This window comes from Hydra viridissima, unplaced genomic scaffold (assembly GCF_058129835.1).
Source record: "Hydra viridissima isolate aposymbiotic clone 2 unplaced genomic scaffold, HvirCarnegie_v1 scaffold_15, whole genome shotgun sequence".
Classification (NCBI taxonomy): Eukaryota; Metazoa; Cnidaria; class Hydrozoa; order Anthoathecata; family Hydridae; genus Hydra; species Hydra viridissima.
Genome location: NW_028324314.1, coordinates 5920188 through 5944133, shown reverse-complemented (window position 1 = coordinate 5944133; position 23946 = coordinate 5920188). Strand labels below are relative to the sequence as shown.

The following is a 23946-nucleotide window of genomic DNA, read 5'->3' as shown; positions in this document are numbered from 1 at the left end:
CAAACTGCATTAGAGAATGAACATTATTTATACAAGTCTGATGAAATATAATTTTGTAAAAGCATGTTAAATAAAAAAGATTAAGTGCCTCATAGCATCCTCTGGTAGCATATGACCCTAATCATTATTATTTGCATATTATAAACCATTGCAATTATCAACATTTGATTAGTATATAACAATCCTTAACAAAACCTTCTTATAAAAAGTTTAACTTACTAATCTTCAAGTTAAGCAAATAAAAAATTTCAACCTGCAATACGACCCAGTGACCTTCTTTTGAAGCAAGATCTAATGCTTTTTCAGCAACTATTTCTTGACCTTGACCCAATGAAACACTGTGTAAATTCTTATTATCAGAAGTAAAACCCATTTTTTTCCCAAGAGATTCAACATCTTTAAGAGGGTCAACACCAGGTGATAAAATGAAAAATATAGGTGTTGCTGGACTGCTTTCTTCATAGGATACAGAGAATTCCACTTGACGACCTTCAACATACTTGGAGCCAAGCTTCTCTTCAGCAAAATTCCTGCAGTAAATTTAAAGATACTATTTTATAGTATAAACTCTTTTCCTATTGTTATTAACAGTTAAATTGGCTCAATAACTTAACAATTTAAAATTAATCTAATAAAAGTACTTAATAGCGTAAGTCATTCGATCAGGCCTAAAAGCTCTCAACATGCACAACTTTTGTAAAGATGTCTTGTTTTTCCATTCTTGAGGAAACTTCTCTTTTTCAGGACATTCACATTCAATAAACTTTTTCCAACGCTTAGCTGAGCCCTCAATGTCATGATCAAGATTACGGAATTCTTCCATTGCACTCAAAGCCTAAGTGATCATACTTATTAAACAACTGTACTAAGTAAAACTGAAAAAAGCATAAGCAAAAATAAATAAAAAAGATAAAAGTAAAACAATTACTTTAACTCCCCCCCAACTGTTGTTTGACAAGAAATCAACAGGGCTTGTTGTATTCATCACAAATGGAAAGCGCAACAAAAAGTTGAGCTCCTCTGGAACAATTTCTTTACTCATGAGCAAAATTTGGAATGTAACTTGTGCCATAAAGATTAACTTATCCCTTTCAAACAAACCCCTTGTTGTGTATACAAAAACTGTGTAAGTAATACAGTCAATTAGGTTGTTAACACGAACTTTAACATTTTCATCTTTGGCTGCTTTTTCAATAGCTTTTTCAAACACTACACTGAAAGCCTGAATGAAATAAAAAATTATGCTGAAAAAATCTATGCAATAATATTAAACTTTTGGCTATTTACAAGTTTTAAGAAGTTAGATTTAATATAAATAAGGAACCTTAAGTGAAAATTGGTAGATTAGGTTAATTTTATTCAAGTCATTAAGGATAAAGTATAACAATGATGAGCGAGCAGCTGCTGGCCGATACATTTCACGTGCTTCATTAATCTCTATTTCTGTTACTTTAGCTTCTTTAGATTTCTCTTCAATATCTGCAGCAGTTCGTTTTGTAGTTTCTAAGTTTTCAACTAGCTCGTAATCACCTAAAAAGTTTCCTGCAGCAGAAGATAACCGAGCCAGTAGTGAATCTTCTAACTCCTTGAGAGTAATTGTGAAGCGATTTTGTTGTTGAGTTAGTTGTAGCTGAAAAAATCCATTTAATTATAAAATAATGGATTTATCAACACTATTTCAAAAAAATTCTAAAAATGCTCAAAAAATTTTTTCTTTACTTTATTCTTATACTTAAAAGTACCTTAGTCTCTTCAAGATCTGGTCTTTCTTTTGCAACAACATTAGCTAATAATTGATCTTCTAACCCTTCTTTTGTAACTGTAAAGTTAATTAATGTAGTCTGTGCCTGCATTTCAGGTTTGTAATGTGGATTTGCAAGTTTAGTCATTAAAATCAAGCGAAAGTTTGGATTGTATTCAATTTCCTTATCCCCAAGCTTGATGTATCTGAAAAGCATTAAAAAAAACAAAAATAACAATTTCACAGAGATAAAAATAAATCAAATAACACATAAAACTTACCTTCCTTTCTTGATTGTGTTTCTACCTAATAAGGGATCAAGAACAGGATCAACTGATTCTCCTATGCTCTCAATTAGCACACAATCTCCATTGCTAACACCTGATTCAATAACATCAAGATATCCTTTCTGCCCTAATCTAACAATCTTTAAGATATCACGCTTAGAAGTTTTGATCCATTTAATGCCTGTAAGAATTAATAAGTTACATAAGAAAATTCTAGGAAACAAACACAAAAGACTCCTCTGATCTCACTTTCAAACATAGTAAAATAAAGAAGATGCTTTGCTTTTATTGAATCATAATTTTATGGAAAGGAAACAAAATTCAGCTAGACATAAAAAATAAGAATAATGACAAATATATAACAGCAATGAGATTTAAGTAATCAATTTCCAAATAAAAACAAAACAAAACAAAAAAACAAAACAAAAAAAAAAAAAACAGCAATCAAACCTTGGAGCTGGGGATCAATCATTAAAGGCCATCGTTCTGCATTAAGCAATATAGTTGCATTTTCTGTAGACATACGATCACTTGGCAAGTTATCATTATTCCATTGTGCAATCATAGCATTATCAGTAAGTAAAGTAAGTGGATCAAGTCCATTTGTTATTGGAATAGAAACCTATATAATAAAAAAGGTATTTTAAAAAGCTAAATTTAAAAGTACATAAAAAAGTTTGAAAGTTTATGAGATAAGAGATAACCTTTTGCTCTCTGAGAAAAGTTAACCATTTATTGTTCAATTCTTCCCGATATGCTTTTGAAAAACTTCCAACATATGATATAAATGCAGCAATTAACAAAACATCACCAGGAAGTGTCAGTGCTTGCTCTTTAAACTTTGCAACAGAATCAGCCCATCGAATATTTTCAGAAGCCAACCCACCAACAAGGCGGTTAGCTAGTTCAATGGTCTTTGATGTTCGTTCAGCTTCTTTTTGACAACGAAGTTTAGCACCAGTTGCATGTTCAAACGAAGCAGTCAACTCAGTTAAATTTGCATCCAATTCCTGGAAAAAAAAAATCTTGCATAGCAGGATCTACTTACTTAAGCTGTATTTCAATGGTTCATGATAAATCTGTTTTATTTCACAGATATTTTAGTTGAAAAGCATTAAGAAATTAAGAAACTAACCTTAATCCTTGCTTTAATTTTAGCTAATTTCTCTTCAGCAGCAGCCAAGTCAGAATTCGCTTGAGCAAGAGCCTTTCTTTTTGGTTCAACGTCACAATAAACACGATAAAAGATAACAATATTAACAACCCAAGCACATAAACCAGCAGCTGCTCCTGACTTTGCACGAATAAAATCAGCATTAAACTCTGGATCATCAAGGTATGGTTGAACTGCTTTTAAACAATTCTCATGAATATTTTCTTTGTCATACTTAACAAGTTGATCCAAGAACTGGTCTACTTTTCCCATCATCACTTTAGCAGCTTTCCAACTTCTATCTTTAGGCACTTTACCATCTGGAGCAAGTAGTACCATAACAGCAGAGGTTACATTAACAACTGCAGGAGGAGGAGTACCAAATGATTTCAATTCAGTCAAGTTATTTTTGTTTAAAGTATTTAAAGCATCCTGAGCTGCAGCCAAAGCTGGTTCTGCTTTAGCTAAATCAGTCTCACAAGAAACTTGTTTTTCTCCAACTTCTTTTGCAAATACAGCAACTTTTTTTTCTTCATCATCAGCAAATGCTTTTTCTTTGCTCACTTTTTCTGTTTCAATGCCTACCTGTTTAATCAAGGCATCTGCATCTTCATTCTTTTGTGCTAACTCAATTTCTTGAGATGCTAGCTTTGATTTCAAATCATCAACTTGTTGTGCAGTGCTCTGAAGTTTAGTTAAACCATTCTCTAAGCGCTCCATATTTTGCAGAAGATCTCTACTCTTTCTTTGTACTAAGTTTTTATACAAAGAAATCTGCTCAAGAAAACTTTTAGGTGTTGTATAGTTATACCGCCTTTCGTTGACTAAATACATCTGACTCATCAGATTGACACTGGTATGAGCATAAGCAAGGAACTCAGCAACAGACTGCTTTTGTTCAGGCTGAAATAGATTAATATAAACAATTTAATGACCAATTTTTGAAAAACATTAGTCATGGATTTCTACTTCCAATAAAATTTCAACATCAGTTACATCAAAATATAAATTTTACAATGTTTCAATTGCAGTGATTAGCTTTACATACTTTAGTTAAACTAAAATACAAAAAGGATTTTAACAATACCAAAACTTGCTCTGTATCATCTAAGAATCTCTTGCTTACAGACACTAAAGCTTCTTCTGGCCACTCATGAAACCAATTAATGGCTGTACAATTTGTAAGAGCTGGAAACTTTCTACTTCTAATACGAAGTGTGTTGCCAACTGGTGAGAAACAAAGAACAACTTTTAACTGACGTCGAATACGACTGATGAAGAACTTCCAGCAATTTTCACGTGTATCTTGAATACCAGCACCTATATAAATATTAAGGTTTTTTAAATGGTTTTCAGATGCAAAAATAATTTTTAGTGCTTCTGACATGCAAATTGCTTATAAAAAGTCATTATACTATATATACTAGTGGATTGATAAAGACTTTAAACCTTTTTGAATGGCTCAAAAACAATCTTTATGAACATAAGAAGATAAAAATGTTGATTTTTACCTTTAACTTCATTCCTAACAGCATTAATAATATTTTCTATCTCTTCATCAGAATATAGACCAGGAATTTCACCTGAAGCTAATAAATCATTAATGAGAACAAGAAAGTTTTCTTCAGGAACTTGTGCATCAGTCAATATAAAAACTGTTCCAATATTTTTCACACCAGATTTATGACATAATATGCCAAGATCAACCTTTTAATAAATAAAAATACAAAAAAAAAAAATTCCAGAAAGAGAAAATAATAATAAAACTTATTTATTTTTAACAAATACCTTTAAATCAGCTATACTGTAACCTTTTCTTAACGTTATTTGAAATACTTCTAAGGCACTGATGTATGCAGCTAGCCTTGCCAAACTTTGCTTTCCACTGCCTCCTACCCCAACTAAAAGGGCATTACCACGTGGGGACTCAAGAATTCGATTGATCCTACATCTTTAAGAATAGATTTAAATCCAATAAATAAATTTATTTTGATTAACATTATAATTGGCATCTTGAATACTAAATTTTCAGCATTTTATGTAAACTCTCCATATCTTTTGCAATTATTTCTTTAAAATATATTTAAGTAACAAAACAAAGATCCCTATAAACCCAACTTCAACAGAGTAAAATAACTTACATATGGGACATAGCATCTTCAAACAAAACTAAATTCATAACAGCATTAACTTCATTGTGACTTTCCAGGGCTTCAACTAATATCTTGGAAAGACTTCCCCAACTTGATACAGGAAAATATTTTGGGTCACCAATACCTTTAGAAAAATGTGAATACAGCAAAGGCTTTTCATTCAATGCTAAAGTATCCAAATCCTAAAATAAAACTTTTAAAACTTATTTCCTTAAAACTAATTGTAGGAATGATAAGATAAAATTTAAATAAATGCAATCTTACATCAAACATCTTCATATTGAAATCAGCCTGAATTTTGTCAAATAAGTCTGTATCATTTTTATCCAGAAATTTATCTCGATAAACACGATTACATTCATGGTTCCATAGACGAACTAAATCTACTGGATTTTTTACATTTTCTTTAGTGGAAAACAGTAAGCCCTGTAAAAGACAAAATTTAATAAACACCAGATCTCTTGATTTTATATAACATAAGGATGATCCTTATTTGAAACACCTAATTAGCACAATAGGAATTTAATCAAAGTACATGGTAATTGACTATTTAGGAATTTAATCAAGGTGCACGATAATTGAACATTTCTTATACAGCTATTCACGAAAGTTTAAACGATTGCAGAATTTTCAAATATAATCTTCGGTTTTTCTTGAATAAAAATCTAATTGAAATAGATATCAAAATAATTATTTTTCCAATTTGGTAAATAGGTTATTTGTTAATAGAATAAAAAAAGTAGGCTTTGACTCATTACCGTTTACTCAGAAAATTCATTAAAAGGTACAATGATACAAATTAAGAGATTTCACAAAAGTTTAAACGATTTTATTTAGGATCAATTATTCGCTAACTAATTGATAAATCCGCTGCGAAATTTTTTTTCGCAGCGAATTTATGCTTGTTACATGCAAGAACAAGAACTTACATTGAATTATTGTTTTCCACATGTTATCAGTTTTTTTTAACGCAAATATTTAAGAAAAAAGAGACCTACTTGAAATATATTAGACAAATCACGTAGATTGAACACATAATGAAACTTGAAGGCAGTTGGTAGAAAAGAGCTTGTTATCTTTAACCACCATAAAAATACAAATTTATATTGTTAATCAACCACAAAAATAACTGATAATTAAGCATGGAAATACTAGTACGGAAATAAAATAAGGCATAAGGATACTAGTATAGAAATAAAAACTATAAACAAATAAATGAACAAATACACCAAAAACTTCATAAGTGGAATACAAAATAGCATTTAGATTTAAGTAATAAATTATCATACTAATAAAAAGTTGGCATTTAATGCCATAACCAACACACTCATAAGTGTGACTTTTTTACAGCTAATTTATTACATAAACTGAGCCTGACCTTTGTATTAAGCACAACTGCAGCATCTATAACTCTGTCAGCAATCTTTTGTATTGCTGAAGTAAATCCTAACAGCGTTAAGTGCCCACAAAGAATGCTTGAGTAAATAGATTTTAAGGCCTCAGCACCTGGGAAACTTATTGCAAAAACACAGAAATGGCGCTAAAAGTTTGAAAAAAATATATAATTAACTATAAAAGCAATTGTATTAACTTTATAGATAATTGTCATTACTTGGATAATATTATGATTAAGAGTTTTACAAAAAACATATAAGTTTTACAAAAAAAAAAAGATTTCCCAATATAAATCCCAGTGCTTGACCTGGAGTCTTGTATTGATTGTAAAACTTCCTGCGGTTGGATTCATGCATGCTACATATTGACAATTGTGTACTTCTTTCAATGTTAATTTTTGGCGGTCATACCAATGACTGTAGTCAAGATGCTGTCTTATTAGTGTATGTGGTTGCACTGTGCCATAAGTGTCAACCTAATTAATAAAAACCTATTTAAAGATATTATTGAAGTCCCTATAATAGCAATAATGATAACTTCAAGTAAAATTTTTACTTCTAACATAAGTCCATACAGGGCTTATTATGTAAAGACCTTCTTTTTCAAAAAGTAAATACCTTAGGCATATTCATATCATCAATGAAGTAAATTAATCGCTTTGCACCAGGTGGCCCATAGTTTTTACCAGCTTTTTTTTCTAAAGGTTTTTCTAAAATTTGCTGTAGCATGGCAGATGTTGTATAGAAATTAAATGGAACATTTGCAACTATCATCTTGTCTGGATCAAGAGTAGAAAACTTTTCACCAACCAGTACTGTTTTTCCACAACCTGCATTTCCCACCAACATAATAGGCCGTTTTGCTTCCATTAACAAGTCCATAAAATAGCGAACTCTTATTGTTTCAGAAGTATGAACAAGGACTGCCTGTTGTTGGAATAAAAAAAAAAGACTTATAACACTAAGATTGAAAAATTTTTATACAATAACTAAGTTATAAAACAGAGTTTTTATATTGAGTTAGAGGACAATTCTATTTCAATTTTATTAAAACTTGGATTTAGTTTCCTCAATTAAAATAAGATCAATAAAAAAAGAAGTCAAAAAATGAACTAGATTTGAAATCAAAAAACAAAGTTTATTTGTAATCATGAACATTCTTTATTATTACATTTTTTTTCTTCCAGTTTTTACTTCAATTGAGTGAACAATTCCCTGTCCCCCCTTGCCATATTCAAAAATTTTATTAAAAAAAAAAATTTCTTTTTTTAAAAATAATTTTATCTATAAAAAAAAAAAATCCTCCATATTCTTTTTCTGGATAATAAACCCTATATTTGATAATATCTAGTAAAAATGATGCAGTATTTGAATAGCAACAAGTTTCATTTTACCTTTTTACTTTTTTTCATAAGCTTGTTTTACAGATAACTCCATACTTTTTACTGAGTTAATGACATTTTTCTTTACATTTTTTATGACACATTAAAGCTCAATAATCATTATTTTCATAAATTTAAAAAAATTAAACTACAAAAGGAAATTTATATATATATATATATATATATATATATATATATATATATATATATATTGTTACTAATGGTAGTGCCATCAAGCTGTCCAATGTACAAACAAAGAATGAAATAATGTTTTGGTTAAAATGAGATTTTATTTTGAAAATTTTTAAACATTTCTTCAGCTTTTAAATAAATATTAAATAAAATGGTTTTGTTAGAGAAAAACCTTAAATTTTACAATTTACAAAAAGTATTTTTAAAAAATATCTAAAATCTTATATATTTTTCAATAATTTTTATCATTTTTGATACTAATATATTTTTTACATAAAAATATATTGGTATCAAAAATTTATTTGTATTATCTGCATCAAGAAGGAGGATAGTAAATTGATAGGTTTCTACTGAGTAAAATCAATCATGGTCATCCAATATGTAAACAGATAAAGATACAGATTGTCACAGGGAAAAATATATCACTTATTGTTTGTTTTTTTTTGGGAAGTTGGATAAAAGAAATACAAACTATTTGCTAAATCTATACAAGTTTAAGTCAATTTCAATTAGGCCTTCCACAAAATTTTCTTATATATGTGACTGTTTGATTTATAAAATTGTAAAGCTTAAGGGAATAGAGAAACATCCACTAACCAAGACTAAAGATCTAACACCAAAAGTGACACAATCAATTAAAAATGCTGGAAAAACTTGCACTATATGCTTGTCAATCCTTAACCAGGTTCTTCCTCATCACTGCACTCCTGGAATAATCATAACTTAAGGATGAAAATAATTACCAATGACATGGTTATAATTTCACTTTTATTAGAGCTTTATTCTTTTAATTTTAATGTTTTAAGAGCCGATATCTTTTATCTTAAGAGAGCATAAATTTCAAATGTTACACAGAATATCTGAAAAAACTTGCATGGCTGAAATTAACTCTAAAAACGTTTTTTTTGAACAATGGAAAAAATTTATAGACAATAATCAACTAATTACACTCAAAATAAAGTCCACAATCAAAAAAAATTTGAACTTTTCAGCAAATTTAGTAAAAATTCAGCATTAAAAAATTTTCAACAAAAAGGAATTTTTTTGCTTGTTCTTGAAAATTATAAGTGCAATTGTAAAATATAGTTACAGTTTTTCATCTAGGTGAAAAGCAAATAACTTTTTTTGAAAGCCAGATAAATTTGTGAATAAACAAAAAGTAACAAAAAATTGAAGTTGAGATCAAATTATACATGCACATACTCCCAAGATTGTTACTTATTAGTATCTGAGAACTACAGGCTTCTGTTTATGTTTGCTTATTGTGTCATATCAACTTTTTCATATCCTTACCACATAAAACTTATTTTAGTTCCTGTCCAACTATCAGGATATGATTCTTTAACACTGGAAGCCCAAATAATAAAGTTAGGAACAAAGCTCCAAAATTGGCTTAACTTTTTAAAATTTGAAAATCAACACAGGATGCAAAAAGAATGACCCATTTGTGACATTCTTGCAGTGGGGGTACAAAATGTTGTGAGTGAAACCATTATTAGTAGGAAAAAAGTTTTTCTGCCACACCATTTTAAACTTGGCGCAACCAAATAAATTATTTAGACACTGGCAGTGCCTAAATAATTTATTTGGTTGAGCCAAGTTTAAAATGGTGTGTATTTGAAAACTAGTAGTGCTTGCTTTCAGTATATTATTTTTGATAGGCTACAACTTTTTGATAGGCTGCAAACTCACTGTCTTACAAAAGATACAGAATTTATTAGAATACTGGATAAAAAGAGAAACCAGCTTGGTTGCAAGTAAAGGGTAAGGAAAGCAATTCTACCATGATCTTAAAACAATGGAAGATCATTAACAATAGCTTGGGACACACACATAATGACAGACTACAGCTCGAGCTGTAGTCTGCCATTATATTTTTGGTTTTCTAAACTAAACCATTTTTTTAAAAAATAAACTGAACTCAAATGTAAGTTTAGCATCTGTAACCCACTATTTACATTACTAATAAACTACCTGCATTGGCATTTCAGGATCAAATTCAAATGCTGGAACTTTATCTGCCCAAGTGACAAACCTATGGTTTTCCACATCAATACAATAATCAAAGACTGTACCGGAGGAAGGAAACTTAACTCCTTTGAACTCTGAGATCCACCATTTTGAAAATTCAACTCTGTAGTCTATCAACTGAACAATTTTTAATTCAATTAAAGCAAATAAAAAAAATTAAGACATCTGCACACTAGATAGATAAATAGAAAAACAAAAAAGTAAAACCTTTTGCCTTAAAGTTAAAAAAAAATTTCAATGAGTTTGCAAAATGCACAATACTTTTGAACACATCATAGATCATATAATAATGAATCAAATTCCCATTTTCTTATTTCTCTTTATTTTTTGTTTTTTTGATTAAAAAAAAATGTATAAAAGAATTTATCACAACCTTAAGTATTTTTTAAAACATAACTATGAAAATTTAAAATCTTTTAAAAATTAAATCTTTTAATCCAAAAATAATTGATTGGTGTTAATTATCTAAACAATTACTTGTTTTAACTTACTACTGTTAGTTATCAACCGTTAATGTTTTTACTTCTCATGATAATAGTTTAAATTTCAAAAGATAAAAAAAATAATTTTTTCAGAGAAATTCATGCCTGATCTTGGAACATACTTCCACCAAATGCCCAAATTGAAGCAAACACAAAGTACAGCTCATAAAGTTCTTTACTAGACTCAGGAGGGGTATTCTCTGGTGTAAAAAGTGCTTCAAGCAAATAACAAAGCATTTGAACCATACTAATGTCTACAATAGGGGTAATTTTCTTAAACTTTGACCTAACAGCCTCCAAGAGAACTGGAACATATTTATCAAATAAAATGTGAAGATTTGCCTTTTCAGATTGCACCTCCCTTCTATCAATCCAGCTTTGCACATAACTAAAAATAAAAGTAAATATGACATTTTATAGTGATTTTATATGATATTTTATTAGGATTAAACTTTTAAATAGCTTACGGATTCCATCCTACATCAGCATAGTTTAAAAACAATATTCCAGCACGAGAAACTGTTGCAGGAGTTGCAGTTTTTAAATCTCCAATTTCAAATATCAATCTCATAGATGGTGTAAGTGGAACACGCTCATTGCTAGCCAATGTTAAAACCTAGAAGATATTATATTACTTGAAAGGAGCAAATATGAAAATCAAGGCAAAAATTATAGAACAAAATGTTGAGTTGTAATAAAGAATATTTCAACTCATGGTTTTTCAGCACTACTCCAATAACTGTTTTATGTTAGTAACTAGTCTCACTCAAAAGTTGTACACATTAGAAATAATGGCCTTATGTTATTATAAATCTATTGGGTCCTTTAGATTATACAATAATTTCACCATAAAGCAAAACTAAATTTACAATTACCCAACTAAATGTAACAATAAGCATTAAGATGTAGCAGTTATAATATTTTAAGATTTTTAAAACTATTATATTGTTAATTTGTAATTAAATTCATTATCATTATTTAAACAGCCTTTGAAGTTAAAATCTTTTTACACACACTGTTTGCAGCTGCAAAAAATATTTCTTTAGGTTTATAATGATACATTTAAATTAGATTTACATATTTACAAAAAGTTTGCTGTTTAAAAACAACTACTATTCAAGATAAATAATAAAAGAAATCAGTATCATAACCAGTAAAACATTTTAATACATTTAAGATGGTTCAAGGTTGAACTATGTATGAAAAAGTATTTAACACTGAAAGTCATTCCATAGATATAATTGACCATTTAACTATTAACATAATCATTAATGCTGTTTATAGAGAACTAGCTGGTAATTTGAAAAAGGTTAAGACTTCCTATAGACTTTTATAGCCAAATTAGTTAAAACACAGAAACATGTTTACACAATAAAAAAATTTCGAGATTTTTATTTTGATTGAATTTTTTCATTCAAAATACTCAAACGTCAACTGAAAAAATTTAAGTTTAAAAATGTTCAACCAAATAAGATTACAAGATCCCAGGATTCTCAGCACTAGCTAAATGCATCATGCTAAATGTATAATAGAAATATGCATTGGATAAGCAGGTTGCAGCAAATTTTACAAGCAAATTAGTTACTTAAATTTTTTTTTCACTTGTGACAATCTTTAACAATTATAGAAAATTGCAACAAAGAACTTTGAAAACAAACTTTTCTTAAAAAAATTTCTTTTCAGAAAAGATTTACATAAGTCAAAAAAAAAAGAAAAAAGAAAAAAATCACAGCAAGTCAGTAAAATTTCAAATAATTATCAATCATAGATGTTTATTAAATGGGTTTTCAAACTGAACTGAATTGTTTATTTCCGATCAATCAGTTTATCATGTCTACCTCTACATAAACACAAGACCACCAATGTTTCATTGAAATATTTAAAACTGATTTCTCTTCATTAAATATTATCTGTAACAAATATCAATGAAGGAATCCAACAGATATTGAATAAACTGAGTAGTTAAACAAGAATTTTGATTCTTTTTATATCTGCTAAAAGTAGTAGGCCAAACGTACCTTAACGTACATAATTGATATTTTATTCAAATATATATATTTGAATAAAGTATCAATTCAGTTAATGTTGTAATATAAGATTTCAAAGTGCATTTATTAAGCCATTATTCCTCTTCAAACATTCCTTAGACCTTAATGGTATATACCAAAAACTCACACAATCTTTTACTAAATATTTCTCTTTTAACTTCAGCAAATCAATATTTATTGAGAGAAAATTCTAAACATCATTTAAAGATGAGTCAAAACAACACAGACATAATAATTTTTCAAAAGAAAATTTGCATAAGCACCCCAAAATTTTCCAAAGTAATAAAGAATTAGGCTGAAAATCTAAAATAAATATAAGGAAGAATCAACTTTTGAAAATCGATCATACCCGGTTATCGTCCATGACTGTGTTTAAAGATTCAATCCACATTGGATCAATATCACCATCCAAGACAATCCATTTAGGAGAGTTATTGGAAATGTTTGAAAGATCACGCATTGCAACAGAGAATAACCCTACACAAGATTTGTAAAAAAAAAAAAAAAAAAAAAAAAAAAAAAAAAATCAACTTGTTTTCCTTCAAACTAAATTGAGATGTATTAAATTGAACTATATAAGCCAAAACTAGTAATCTTTTTAACTAAAAAAAAAAATTAGTAAAATGTATTTTTAAAATACCATCTTTCCACTCTCGAGTTGTAGGATTAATAAAACCAAACAGCTCATCAGCAGTAACAGCTTTAGGATTCATGTCAATCAAATATGGTCTTTTCTTTTGATTAAAATAAGTTCGATTTAATGACTTGATAACCTACAAAAACATTCTTGCAATATTAATTATTATAAAAAAACTTAATTTAATTTGGTCTAAATCAAGTAGTAGATGTTTTGAAATATACTTTAAAAAGAAAAAACACTTTTAATACATAAAAGTGAAATAAGTTATAATTTAAAAATGAAAGGTTCTATCTGTCTTTAACTAAAGACTATAGTTAGATTAATTTTTTGTATTTGGACTAAAAACTGTGTATGAATCATAAGCACTACCATCCAGGTTTAAAAATTAAATTTAACATCATTTTATCAAGATATGAAATTAATTTATAGCAAGTATTTTTATCTCCTAAGCTCGAATGAAAAAATTATCCTATAGAAATATAAATCAGTTTATGGCAGAGATTTGAGTGAACAGTATTTGCATAGCATTTTAAGAAAAAAGAATCTCATACCTGTGATTTTCCTGTCCCAGCAGCACCTATAACAAATACAGAATGTCGGACTTCCACTAACTCTTGGAGCTGAACAATCTTCAATATAAAACTATCTTCAGGTTGAAGTTTTAAATCCTAAACAATAAAATTCCCCACAAGCACAACTTCATTACAATATTATTCCTAAAAAAAATAATCAGAACTAGAAAAATCTAAAATAATTGAATTGACACAATTTTAAATTGAAAATTTAAAATTGTGTCAATTACTAACCAAACTATCATTTTGATATAAGGTAGTAATATATGTAGGCTAAAACTTTACATACCAGGACAGCCTTTTTAATTTCAGCTTCAAACTCTAAATTGCGATTACGTGGAACATCCATGGATGGGAACAAATCATAAATCAGTCCCATAAACACTGGCAAGTCATCTGTCACAATTTTAGGAATATTGAAATCCCGTAAGGCTCTCATCAGTACTTGATCTTCTGCTCTAGCACGGTCACTCCTCTTCAAAGTACCAGCTACTACAAGAACAGATTTGATGGCACGCAAACCCCAATCATAATGATCCTGATGTAAAACAAAATGAAAAGTGCAACTAATTTAAAATACATATTTTTATTTCATTAATATAAAATCAAATGTACAGTTATTAATTATGAAAAGTTTAACATTTGAATTATAGAAAGACAGACATACTGTATATAATCTCAGGGAAATTTATCTAGCCAATCATAGATCAAAACAAATAAAATGAGTAAGAGAAAGTTAACCATTATTAGAACTTTGTACATAGTTTTAATTTGCATTTATTTAATAAAATATTTCCATGCATTAAAACATAATTTTATAAATAATGTACATTTTATATTAGAAGAAACTTTGAAAAAACGTATACTTGTTTTGAAAGCAACTCTTTGCATAATGTGTACAGAGTAATGAATTTTCTTGCAAGCATTTTTGCTTCAACAAAACCTTCTGCTACTAACATAATCTCACATATAAGTTCAAAATCAGGTACAACCATGGCACATGGTCTAAATTGCAATAAAACAAACATATTTTTTAAAGTATGTTACTTATATATTAGAAAAACTTTAAATATTTTTGTAGCAATTTTAAAGCAAAATGAACAAACTTTTTACAAACCCACACCTGAAAAGACATTTTAGATTCTCTGGAAGTTCAGTTCTTCCAGCATATCCAGGATTCATTGTGATCCACATACCCACAGTGGAAATTAAAGATATTTCTTCTCCTTGAAAGATAAATCTTTTTTTTTTATCACGAATAGCATCTTGAATTGATTTCACTTGGACTGCAATTACTGATAACACTTCAATAGAAATGCGATTGAACTCATCAAAACATCCCCAAGCCCCTGATTGTGCAAGTCCCTTGTAAATGTTTCCACAACTCTAAACAAAATTTGAACAAATGTTTTGTAAATGAACTGTTGTATACTTTGTTAAAACTATGTTTAAATAAGCTCTAAAATAGTTTTAATCAAAAATATGAAACTAAGTTTTTGTTTGTAAGTGGCTCTTTATTTAACTTCAAAACTATTTTCATATCATATTTTTACCTTGTAGTCCATTTGTTCTGAACAGTTGAAAACATATACTATAATTCCCAATGCACGCCCTAAATCTTTTGTTGTTTCTGTTTTCCCAGTTCCAGCTGGGCCTGCTGGAGCTCCACTCATATTTAGATGAAGTGATTGTGTCAATGTAATGTAGCACCTATAAAGTAATGTCTAACTGTTTTCATACCAGTATGCATAAGAAAGGAAAATATACTTAGTTAAAATTAAAAGAAAGTATTTTTGAAAAATAGAAGAGAAAAGTAAAATAGGGATAAATACGCAAGTAAATAGTTTAATAAAAGTGAAAACTGAATTAAGGAAGATATACATTTTAATAGCTATTTTCAAAACTTTATCACAGATAAGATGTACTAAAATTCTGTCAAAAAAATTTCTGTAAAAGTTGTTCCACTTATGATAATTTAATAAATCCAATTAACACAAAATATTGTAAATTTTGTGTTAATTGGATTTATTAAATTATCATAAGTGGAACAACCTTTACAGAAATTTTAATCAAATTTCAATTAAACTGAAGTAAGATAATTAGATTGCTACAAAAATTTTATTTAACCTGTCAGTTAATGGTGTAATAACAAGACGAGGTGTATTTCCAAGGTATTCATAAAAGTATGTAAACTGTGCATCACAGATATTAACAAAGCAATGATTGAGGTTATCATCCCAGCGATGTCTTAACTGACTCAACCATAAAAATGCCTGTGAGTTATCAACTTTTTGTTGAATCAATTTTGCAATCACATCTCGAGCATGGACATCAATTGTGCAAATGGTCATAATTTTTTGTCTGTCACCTGGAGATAAATCACCAACTAACATAGTAATTAATGTAGTGAGTTGTACAATCTAAAAAAAAAATTATAAAAATTTAATGAGATCAAAAGTATATTATATCAATAAAAATGAATAAAAAATATGTAAAAAAATAAGGATTTAAGTTTAATTTTTACACTTAACGTAAGCAACAAACCTGCTTTTTATAATAATCTTTCATAGCATTTTCATAACCTTCTTCTAAACGATTAAATGATATTCCAACTTCAGTAGTCCACCAAATCTGTGTTCCACACAAAGCAACCTGAAAAAAAACTTTTTTGTATGTCTCCTGAAATAAATTCAAGATAATTTTATTTGGATTAAATAAAATTAAGAAGAACTCTATAAAAAAAAAACTCAAACTTGTGCAGGATAATCAAATAGCCAATGATCTCTAGGTTTCTCTTCATATCCTATAACTGCCTCTGAAAGCTCGTGTCTAATTGTTTCTTGCATGCAAACAAGCAATCTAGTTAACCAAGTTTCAACCTTAAGGTATAATAATATATAATTTTATAATAATTACATAAATGTTTGAAATTGTTTGATCTTTAACTAATAATTCATAATTATAAGAATAATAAATTTTCTATTAGAACTATTAAACAATTAGGTCATATACATGAAAAAAAAAGAAAGAGTTCTAATTTGAAAGTAGTTTATGGTTTAGGAATATGAATGTAAATATTTATTGAAAAAACTTATGAAACTATATTTAAGCTAAATTATATAATAGCAATGGCAAAAAAGATGAAATAAAAACTTAGTGAAAATCAATTTATTTACAAAACCTTTGCTGTTGTTTTTTTTTAATTTCAAACATCTTTTGCATGCTAATTTCACAAAATTATCTGAAGATATACTGTAGTCTTAGAGGATATGATCAGAAGATAGTAGAATACTATGCCATTACAAGAAAGTAAAAACAAAAAAGATAACAACTATGCAATCTTAACCTGTCCTGTACACATAAATGGCTGATTGAACTTAACATATTCATTTTCTTTACTATACATCCCAATAGCTTGCTTTGTTTGAATGCCATCACCATTCTTTGTGAACTCTAATGTAGACATATTATCAAATAACTTTGCCAAATGTCGACAAACCTAAATACATGGGATAAAAAAATGTATGTAAGTTTTTTTGTAATGTAAATCTCTTTAAATGTATGTAAATCTATTTGTAAATTCTTTTATACTCAATAGACTGACACATGTATTATACATAAATTGCACATTATAAATTTTATAGAACTACATCTCATTCACGTATATGTAATGCAGAAGAATAATTGTACTATGTATAACACACTAAACACTAAAATAAAACTGAAAGAAAAATTGCTTAAAAAATTGTAAGTGAAACAACAATAAATAATAACAAACTCCTAAAAACATAGCACACCTCTAAAGGTTGATTTCCTTTTGATAGAATATCAAGCAAGTCAGCAGGGGAAACAAAGTAGAAACGTGGAAATGCAAGACGCTTTGTTTCTAAATACTCTGCTAATGCCTTTTCACACAAGCTTAGTCTATAAATATCATGAGTATGAAAAATCTTGCTCTTATCTTACACATTAACAAATAAGAATGTATGCTGGTTTATAATACTACACAATATGAAAAAAGACAAGGATAAAGGTTATATGATCATTAGGTGAAACAAACCTGGCTTGAACACTTTCTAACTTCTCATATAGATTTGGTTTAGTACAACACAACACAACATTTGGTGTCTCAGAGGCATTAATGCACATTTCCTAAGACAAAATAATAATACAATATTCAGACTTGCAAAATAATTCAAAAAATGAGTTTAAATTTTTTTACATGCATAGCAAAGATAAGTATCTAAACAAACAGTAATAAGGAAAAAAATCAAACCATGTAAGAGAACAACACTAATAATTATTTACATATGCTAAATATGATTTTTGAATTAAAAAATGAAGGCAAAAATTGTTTATAGATATAGTTTTGAATTATTTTTTTCCTCAAGTAATGATTTTTTCTGGAAAGATATATTTAATGTGTTATATAAGCAGTATAATATACTGTTTATATAAAACATTAATTATATCTTTCAAAAAAAAACCATTATTTGAGTTAAATACTAAGTTAAATAAGTTAATAAGCTAAATAAGTAGTAGCTTACAAACATAGAAGTATTTATCAAATAAATGTATTTATGTAGAAAACAAATGCAACTTAATTAGTAGATGTAAATAGTAACTTCAGTTAGATTCAGAATCTACATTAATCAAGTTATATTTTGAGGATAAAAGTAACCTGGTTCAGCAACAACAACCCTTTTGTTAACCTGCTATTTTTAAATAAACAAAGTGGCAGTGAGTCAAATATTTTTACAACCAAATGAAGTAGATTTTTAAACTTTTTGCATTATAGGTTAAGAACTAAATTGCGTAAATTTAAAAACTTGAAACCTTGAACTAACTTAACAAGTGCTAACTGACACAATGAAGCAAGAACTAATGCTACTGTTAATAATTGCTTCATCAAAGGGTGGAAAACATTGTAAGAATGACATTCATGTCATGTGATAAGAGAATCAGAGAAAAAAAAGGAATATAAAAAATCCTTAATAAAGTAAAAGGCTCACTTACTTCAGCTTCTTTGTTTACGGGCTACTACAGTTTAAAATGAAGATATCTTCAATAATCATCTATATCTTCATTATAAACCACAGTAGCCATTATGCTATATTTAGTTCACTGTTGATACAAACAAACTTGGGAATTTACATTGCCTTTTACCTCAAGAATATAGTTTATAATATAATTTATCATTCAAGAATAGTAAATTTTAAACATCACTTAATTTAAAAACGCCTTAGTAATTCTATTAATAGCTAACCTGATAATATGTAAAACACAGGAATTATCAAATTAGTTTCTTAATCTTTGTACTTTGTAAACTGTTAAAAATTAAGGAAGTGAACCTTAAAATCTTCATCTATTCCATCAAATCTTGCAGAATCTTCAGGAAGCTGGGCCCTGATATCATCTGAACCAACAAAAATACTTTCTAAATGTGACCAAGTACGTTGCACTTCCATCCACATAGAAAGCACAGCATCAACTGTAGAAAGCTTTTTCTGCCAAGATGATACTTCCACTAAGAAATGTCCAATATACTTGGAAGTCATCAAATTTTGTAATTGCACCTAAATTAAGTCTTAGCATAAACATCAATTATAAATATAAGGCTATGTACTTTAAGAAAATAGTTTAAACTTTTAAAATTATGATAATACATTTACTACATTCTTAACAAATTTTTTTAAAAATTAAAAAATATTTTTATAAGTTACTTGATTATCTTCTAAAACTTCTATAAGCTCTTCACTTGTCTTTAACAACTTTATTTTTGTTCTATGATGTTCTTCATACTCCAGCAACATAACTGACCATATGTTATTGAGTTCTGCAATAACTTTTTCCATGCCTAGTTCTTTTGTAGCTTTATCAACAATATTCCGCACCTCATCTTCAAATTTATGCAAATTCAAGGCAAGCAAATCAGCTAAGGATGTATTTTCATTCATCAAAAACTTGACCTAAATCATTATTAGATATTAACAGATAATACTATATTAAAGTGGTTATGTTTATTAAAACTGATCATAAAAAGAGCATTTTAAAAAATTGTAAAAATAAACACTACAATCATTAAAATAGTTATTAACCTTGGTTGCTTTCATTAGTTGTTGCCAATGACGTTCCCTAAGTGCTGGATTTTGAAGTTCACTCAAAGATCTCAATGATGTAATCATATTTTTAACTGTTACATCTAATCCAGTAAATGCATCCCATGCCTTCATTTCTTTATCCAGAGTACGAATTTCTTTTACAAAACCTTTGCAGTCAATCTCCATTGACTCAACATCAATTTTGGTCCTGAAAATTAAATTGATTCATCAATTTAAGGTAGAATTACCTTAAATATCTCTTCTATGTATGACTTTAATTCATCAACAAAAATAGTTAAATGTAAAAAAAAGCAAAATGATTTAGAAGAGAACAAATATTTTGATTAGCAGCCTATAAAACTCATAAGCACACATTGATAAACAAACTCTGTTAAAATTAAGAACTTAAAAAACTACTCAAAAAAGCATTTGCAATGTAGCAAGAAATGAGCGTAAAATGAGTGAGGGTATAAAAAATTATTATGATTACACCTACAGCAACATTACTGAGGAAAATGTTAATAGAGTGATGAAAAACACTGACAACTATTACTCTTGTAACCATAAGATTTTTAGCCCAGTAAATAGAAATGAAGCAGTCAATTTAAAAACAACTACTGGTTTTCCCCATCACTAAAACTGTTACATTCTAGTGAACTGTATAACTATACTAAACAATTTATCTAAATAATTAACTAGTTTCTCTAAATCTTTTTATAATCTATTCAAATAATTTTATAAAAAGAACAAAGAGTATAGAGATTTTGAATTTAAAATTTATGTTAACAATTGTTGTTGCAATAGTAAAGTACTTGGGTTCCATAAAATGACAGAACATTTCTGAATTTTCCAAAAACGGTTTTATGGTAAAACAAGCAACTCAGCACTATGAAGATTTAATTTGAGCACAAACTAATTTTACTTCCTCTTTTTGCCTTTTTATAGAATATCTAATTAGATGAGACTTTAAGTTAAAATAATACTCATGCAATATTAAATGTATTATAATAATTGATTAGATGGTAAAACAAGCAACTCAGCACTATGAAGATTTAATTTGAGCACAAACTAATTTTACTTCCTCTTTTTGTCTTTTTATAGAATATCTAATTAGATGAGACTTTAAGTTAAAATAATACTCATGCAATATTAAATGTATTATAATATTTGATTACCAAAGTGTTTTTTTCCAATGATTAATATTGCTTATAACTAATCCAATCATATCCCACAAAGATTTAAGCATTACAACTTCTTTACGGCATGCTTTCAACTGTTTGAAATCTGGAACATTTACTTCAAATAAACTTGCAGATTGGTGAATAGCTTGCATTTCAGATTCTAAGTCTAATATTCGAATATGCCACTAGCAAAATAAACAAACAAAATAAAAATAAATAGGCTGGTGATCATAAGTAAACTCTATAGTAATCAGAAAAATTTATATTAAAAGTAGAAAATTCAGAAGAAATCATTGTTATGATTAAATCATATCAATAGATATTAACATTACATAAACAATTTTTATAGTAAAAGAAATAATTAAATCTATAGATGTAAATCAGTGGTTACAATAAGCATTCCAATTTACTATTTCTTTATATTTTACTAATATATTTACCTAAATATATTTGGAAAATATTAATAACATGAAATTTAAATAACACTACTTTTAAAAACCTAAAAAATATGAATTTAGATTTTATGTTAAAAAATTGATGTAATTAAATCATTTCTAATTTTACTTTCAGAAGTAAAAGAATAAAAGTGTAAGATATTAATAACTTTTATTTAACTTAAAGTTCAAAGTACTCGCCCTTATTATCAATGCATAATTGCATTCTCTCCATATTCTTGAATATATTTAGCCACTCTTCTTTGGATATTGTAGCAACTGTAATCTCTGTAATCTATTTTTTAGACTTTGGGCATCTTTATAGTCAATCAGGTTGTTAATCATATGGCTTAATTTTGCTGAAAATCCAAAAATCACAAGATATCAAGTCTGGCAAATACTGCGGATGGTTGCTAATTGTAATGCCATTGTTGGTCAGGTACCCTTGGATAACATTTGTGACAAGAGGTTTTACATTGTCATGCAAGATTTTCATATTTTTGGTGCCTGATGTTGGTTCTTGCTTCTCAATGGCACTAACAACAGAAATAAGGTTGTCTTTGATGTATATTTAAACACCAATGTTTTTTCCCTGTGACAGTGGATCAGAAGGGGACTGTTGGTTTAAACATGATGATAATCATGCAATTAAGCTAAATTGGTCTCAAAAGATGAGAGCTTTCATGGATTCTCAAACACCCACCTGTGATGAAATTGATTGCTTTGGTCTCAAATATATCCAGTGAACTGGCTTCAAGTATATCCAGTAATGATTGCCTGTGAAACATCACACTGCCTTTTATCTTTGTTGAATTTGGCCAAATTCTGTTAAAAAAATGCTATGTGGTTTGCTTTTTGAGCTGTCATAAGCTGATGGGGGCAAAATATGATGAGTTTTCAAAGATAAAGATAATTGTAAATGATTCTTTTGAGTACCATAGGTAAAAGATGTTTGGGCTTCAAGTTAATGTAAAAAAATATGGCAATCATTATCTATGCTATACAGTTGGTATTGTAGTTGTAATTGGTGCTCCATGACAGTCTTAGCCTTTGAGGTTCTTGATGCCATATTTAGATCAACTAATTCATCTTCAAGCAGTCATGTACAAAGGAGTGATGTCTTGGTATACTTAAGTCAATTTACCATGGATTTCCTTGACTGATTTTCCCAGTTTATAGAAAATTAAAAGCTAACTACATTTCCATGCAAGTTATAAAATAAAACTTGAATTACTTATTTTGAGCACAATGCTCTACATCTCATGTAATACTTTGAGAAAAAAAAGTTTTTTTTAGCAAAATGTAAGCAAAATTACAATTACTTCTGGATACCTTTAAGTAAATTAAGTTAGAACGATTTGAAACTTAAAATGTTAAATATGTTAATGCAAAAATTTAACTTATTCTGATTTAATATTTACAGATGAAATTTTAGTAAAATTACAGAAATATTACAAAAATGTATTAAGACCTATTTGCTAATATTGAATTGTCTTGATAAAAAAAACAAAAATTTGTTGAATACAAGAATTTTCTTGCTTTTTTTAATAAAAAGAGTACCTTATGAATAAGATGGGTCATAAGATAAACTTGTATTTAAAACTAAAATAAATAAATTAGCATCTGTAGATTATAATAACATTAAATTTTTAACTCATTAACTTATACCATGTCAATGCGCTTGTAAACATTCTCTGATTCAAAACTTAAAGGTGCATTCTTGCGAAATTCTTCACGAAACTCATGTTGCCGAACCTAAAAAAAACACATAATATATAAAGAATTGTATTACTGTATAATAGCATACAAAAATATATAAAATCAATATTTAATACACATTAAAACACATATCTCAAGGTTCCCCTCTTAAATAGGCTTGGTTAAAATAGGCAAATAATGTATTTACTGAATAACAGAAATCTCCAAAATTGATTGCAGCTTTATTGACAATGATTGGAATTCACAGGAAAAGTTTAACATTATCTAAGTATTCATTAAATATTTAATATTATAAGAATATTTCTCAAAATATTAAAAGAACATACAATGATTATGATATAATACAAGTTAAAACACATACTTTTTACATTTTATTACAAGTTAAAAAACATATGTATTTTTTTCTTTTCAGAAGGGGCATTTGATGTACACTAAT

At 28.1% G+C, this 23946-nt stretch overlaps 1 protein-coding gene across 3 annotated transcripts in view; it reads right to left on the bottom strand.

Moving 5' to 3' along the window:
• The window catches only part of LOC145193395 (dynein beta chain, ciliary-like), a 43901-nt gene that overhangs the window by 3884 nt on the left and 16071 nt on the right, over window positions 1-23946 (bottom strand). For 2 of the 3 annotated variants that reach the window (XM_090072719.1, XM_090072720.1), the window contains exons 19-57: window positions 23460-23546; window positions 21352-21542; window positions 20174-20384; window positions 19799-20044; window positions 19427-19651; window positions 18136-18227; window positions 17873-17999; window positions 17422-17574; window positions 16829-16954; window positions 16620-16727; window positions 16203-16495; window positions 15629-15785; window positions 15199-15461; window positions 14942-15080; window positions 14365-14613; window positions 14055-14171; window positions 13504-13636; window positions 13213-13340; window positions 11283-11431; window positions 10921-11203; window positions 10277-10450; window positions 7347-7655; window positions 7037-7204; window positions 6713-6874; window positions 6333-6410; window positions 5599-5760; window positions 5323-5516; window positions 4970-5132; window positions 4693-4888; window positions 4269-4501; window positions 3164-4084; window positions 2733-3038; window positions 2479-2650; window positions 2023-2209; window positions 1743-1947; window positions 1325-1630; window positions 929-1222; window positions 642-835; window positions 254-530 (exon numbers count right to left, since the gene is read on the bottom strand). In XM_090072719.1, coding sequence (XP_089928845.1) covers window positions 254-530; window positions 642-835; window positions 929-1222; window positions 1325-1630; window positions 1743-1947; window positions 2023-2209; window positions 2479-2650; window positions 2733-3038; window positions 3164-4084; window positions 4269-4501; window positions 4693-4888; window positions 4970-5132; window positions 5323-5516; window positions 5599-5760; window positions 6333-6410; window positions 6713-6874; window positions 7037-7204; window positions 7347-7655; window positions 10277-10450; window positions 10921-11203; window positions 11283-11431; window positions 13213-13340; window positions 13504-13636; window positions 14055-14171; window positions 14365-14613; window positions 14942-15080; window positions 15199-15461; window positions 15629-15785; window positions 16203-16495; window positions 16620-16727; window positions 16829-16954; window positions 17422-17574; window positions 17873-17999; window positions 18136-18227; window positions 19427-19651; window positions 19799-20044; window positions 20174-20384; window positions 21352-21542; window positions 23460-23546 — 8178 coding nt within the window. Of the gene's footprint in view, window positions 1-253; window positions 531-641; window positions 836-928; window positions 1223-1324; window positions 1631-1742; window positions 1948-2022; window positions 2210-2478; window positions 2651-2732; window positions 3039-3163; window positions 4085-4268; window positions 4502-4692; window positions 4889-4969; window positions 5133-5322; window positions 5517-5598; window positions 5761-6332; window positions 6411-6712; window positions 6875-7036; window positions 7205-7346; window positions 7656-10276; window positions 10451-10920; window positions 11204-11282; window positions 11432-13212; window positions 13341-13503; window positions 13637-14054; window positions 14172-14364; window positions 14614-14941; window positions 15081-15198; window positions 15462-15628; window positions 15786-16202; window positions 16496-16619; window positions 16728-16828; window positions 16955-17421; window positions 17575-17872; window positions 18000-18135; window positions 18228-19426; window positions 19652-19798; window positions 20045-20173; window positions 20385-21351; window positions 21543-23459; window positions 23547-23946 lie in introns of those variants that run through there. The other variant, XR_016447561.1, reaches the window with a different exon arrangement.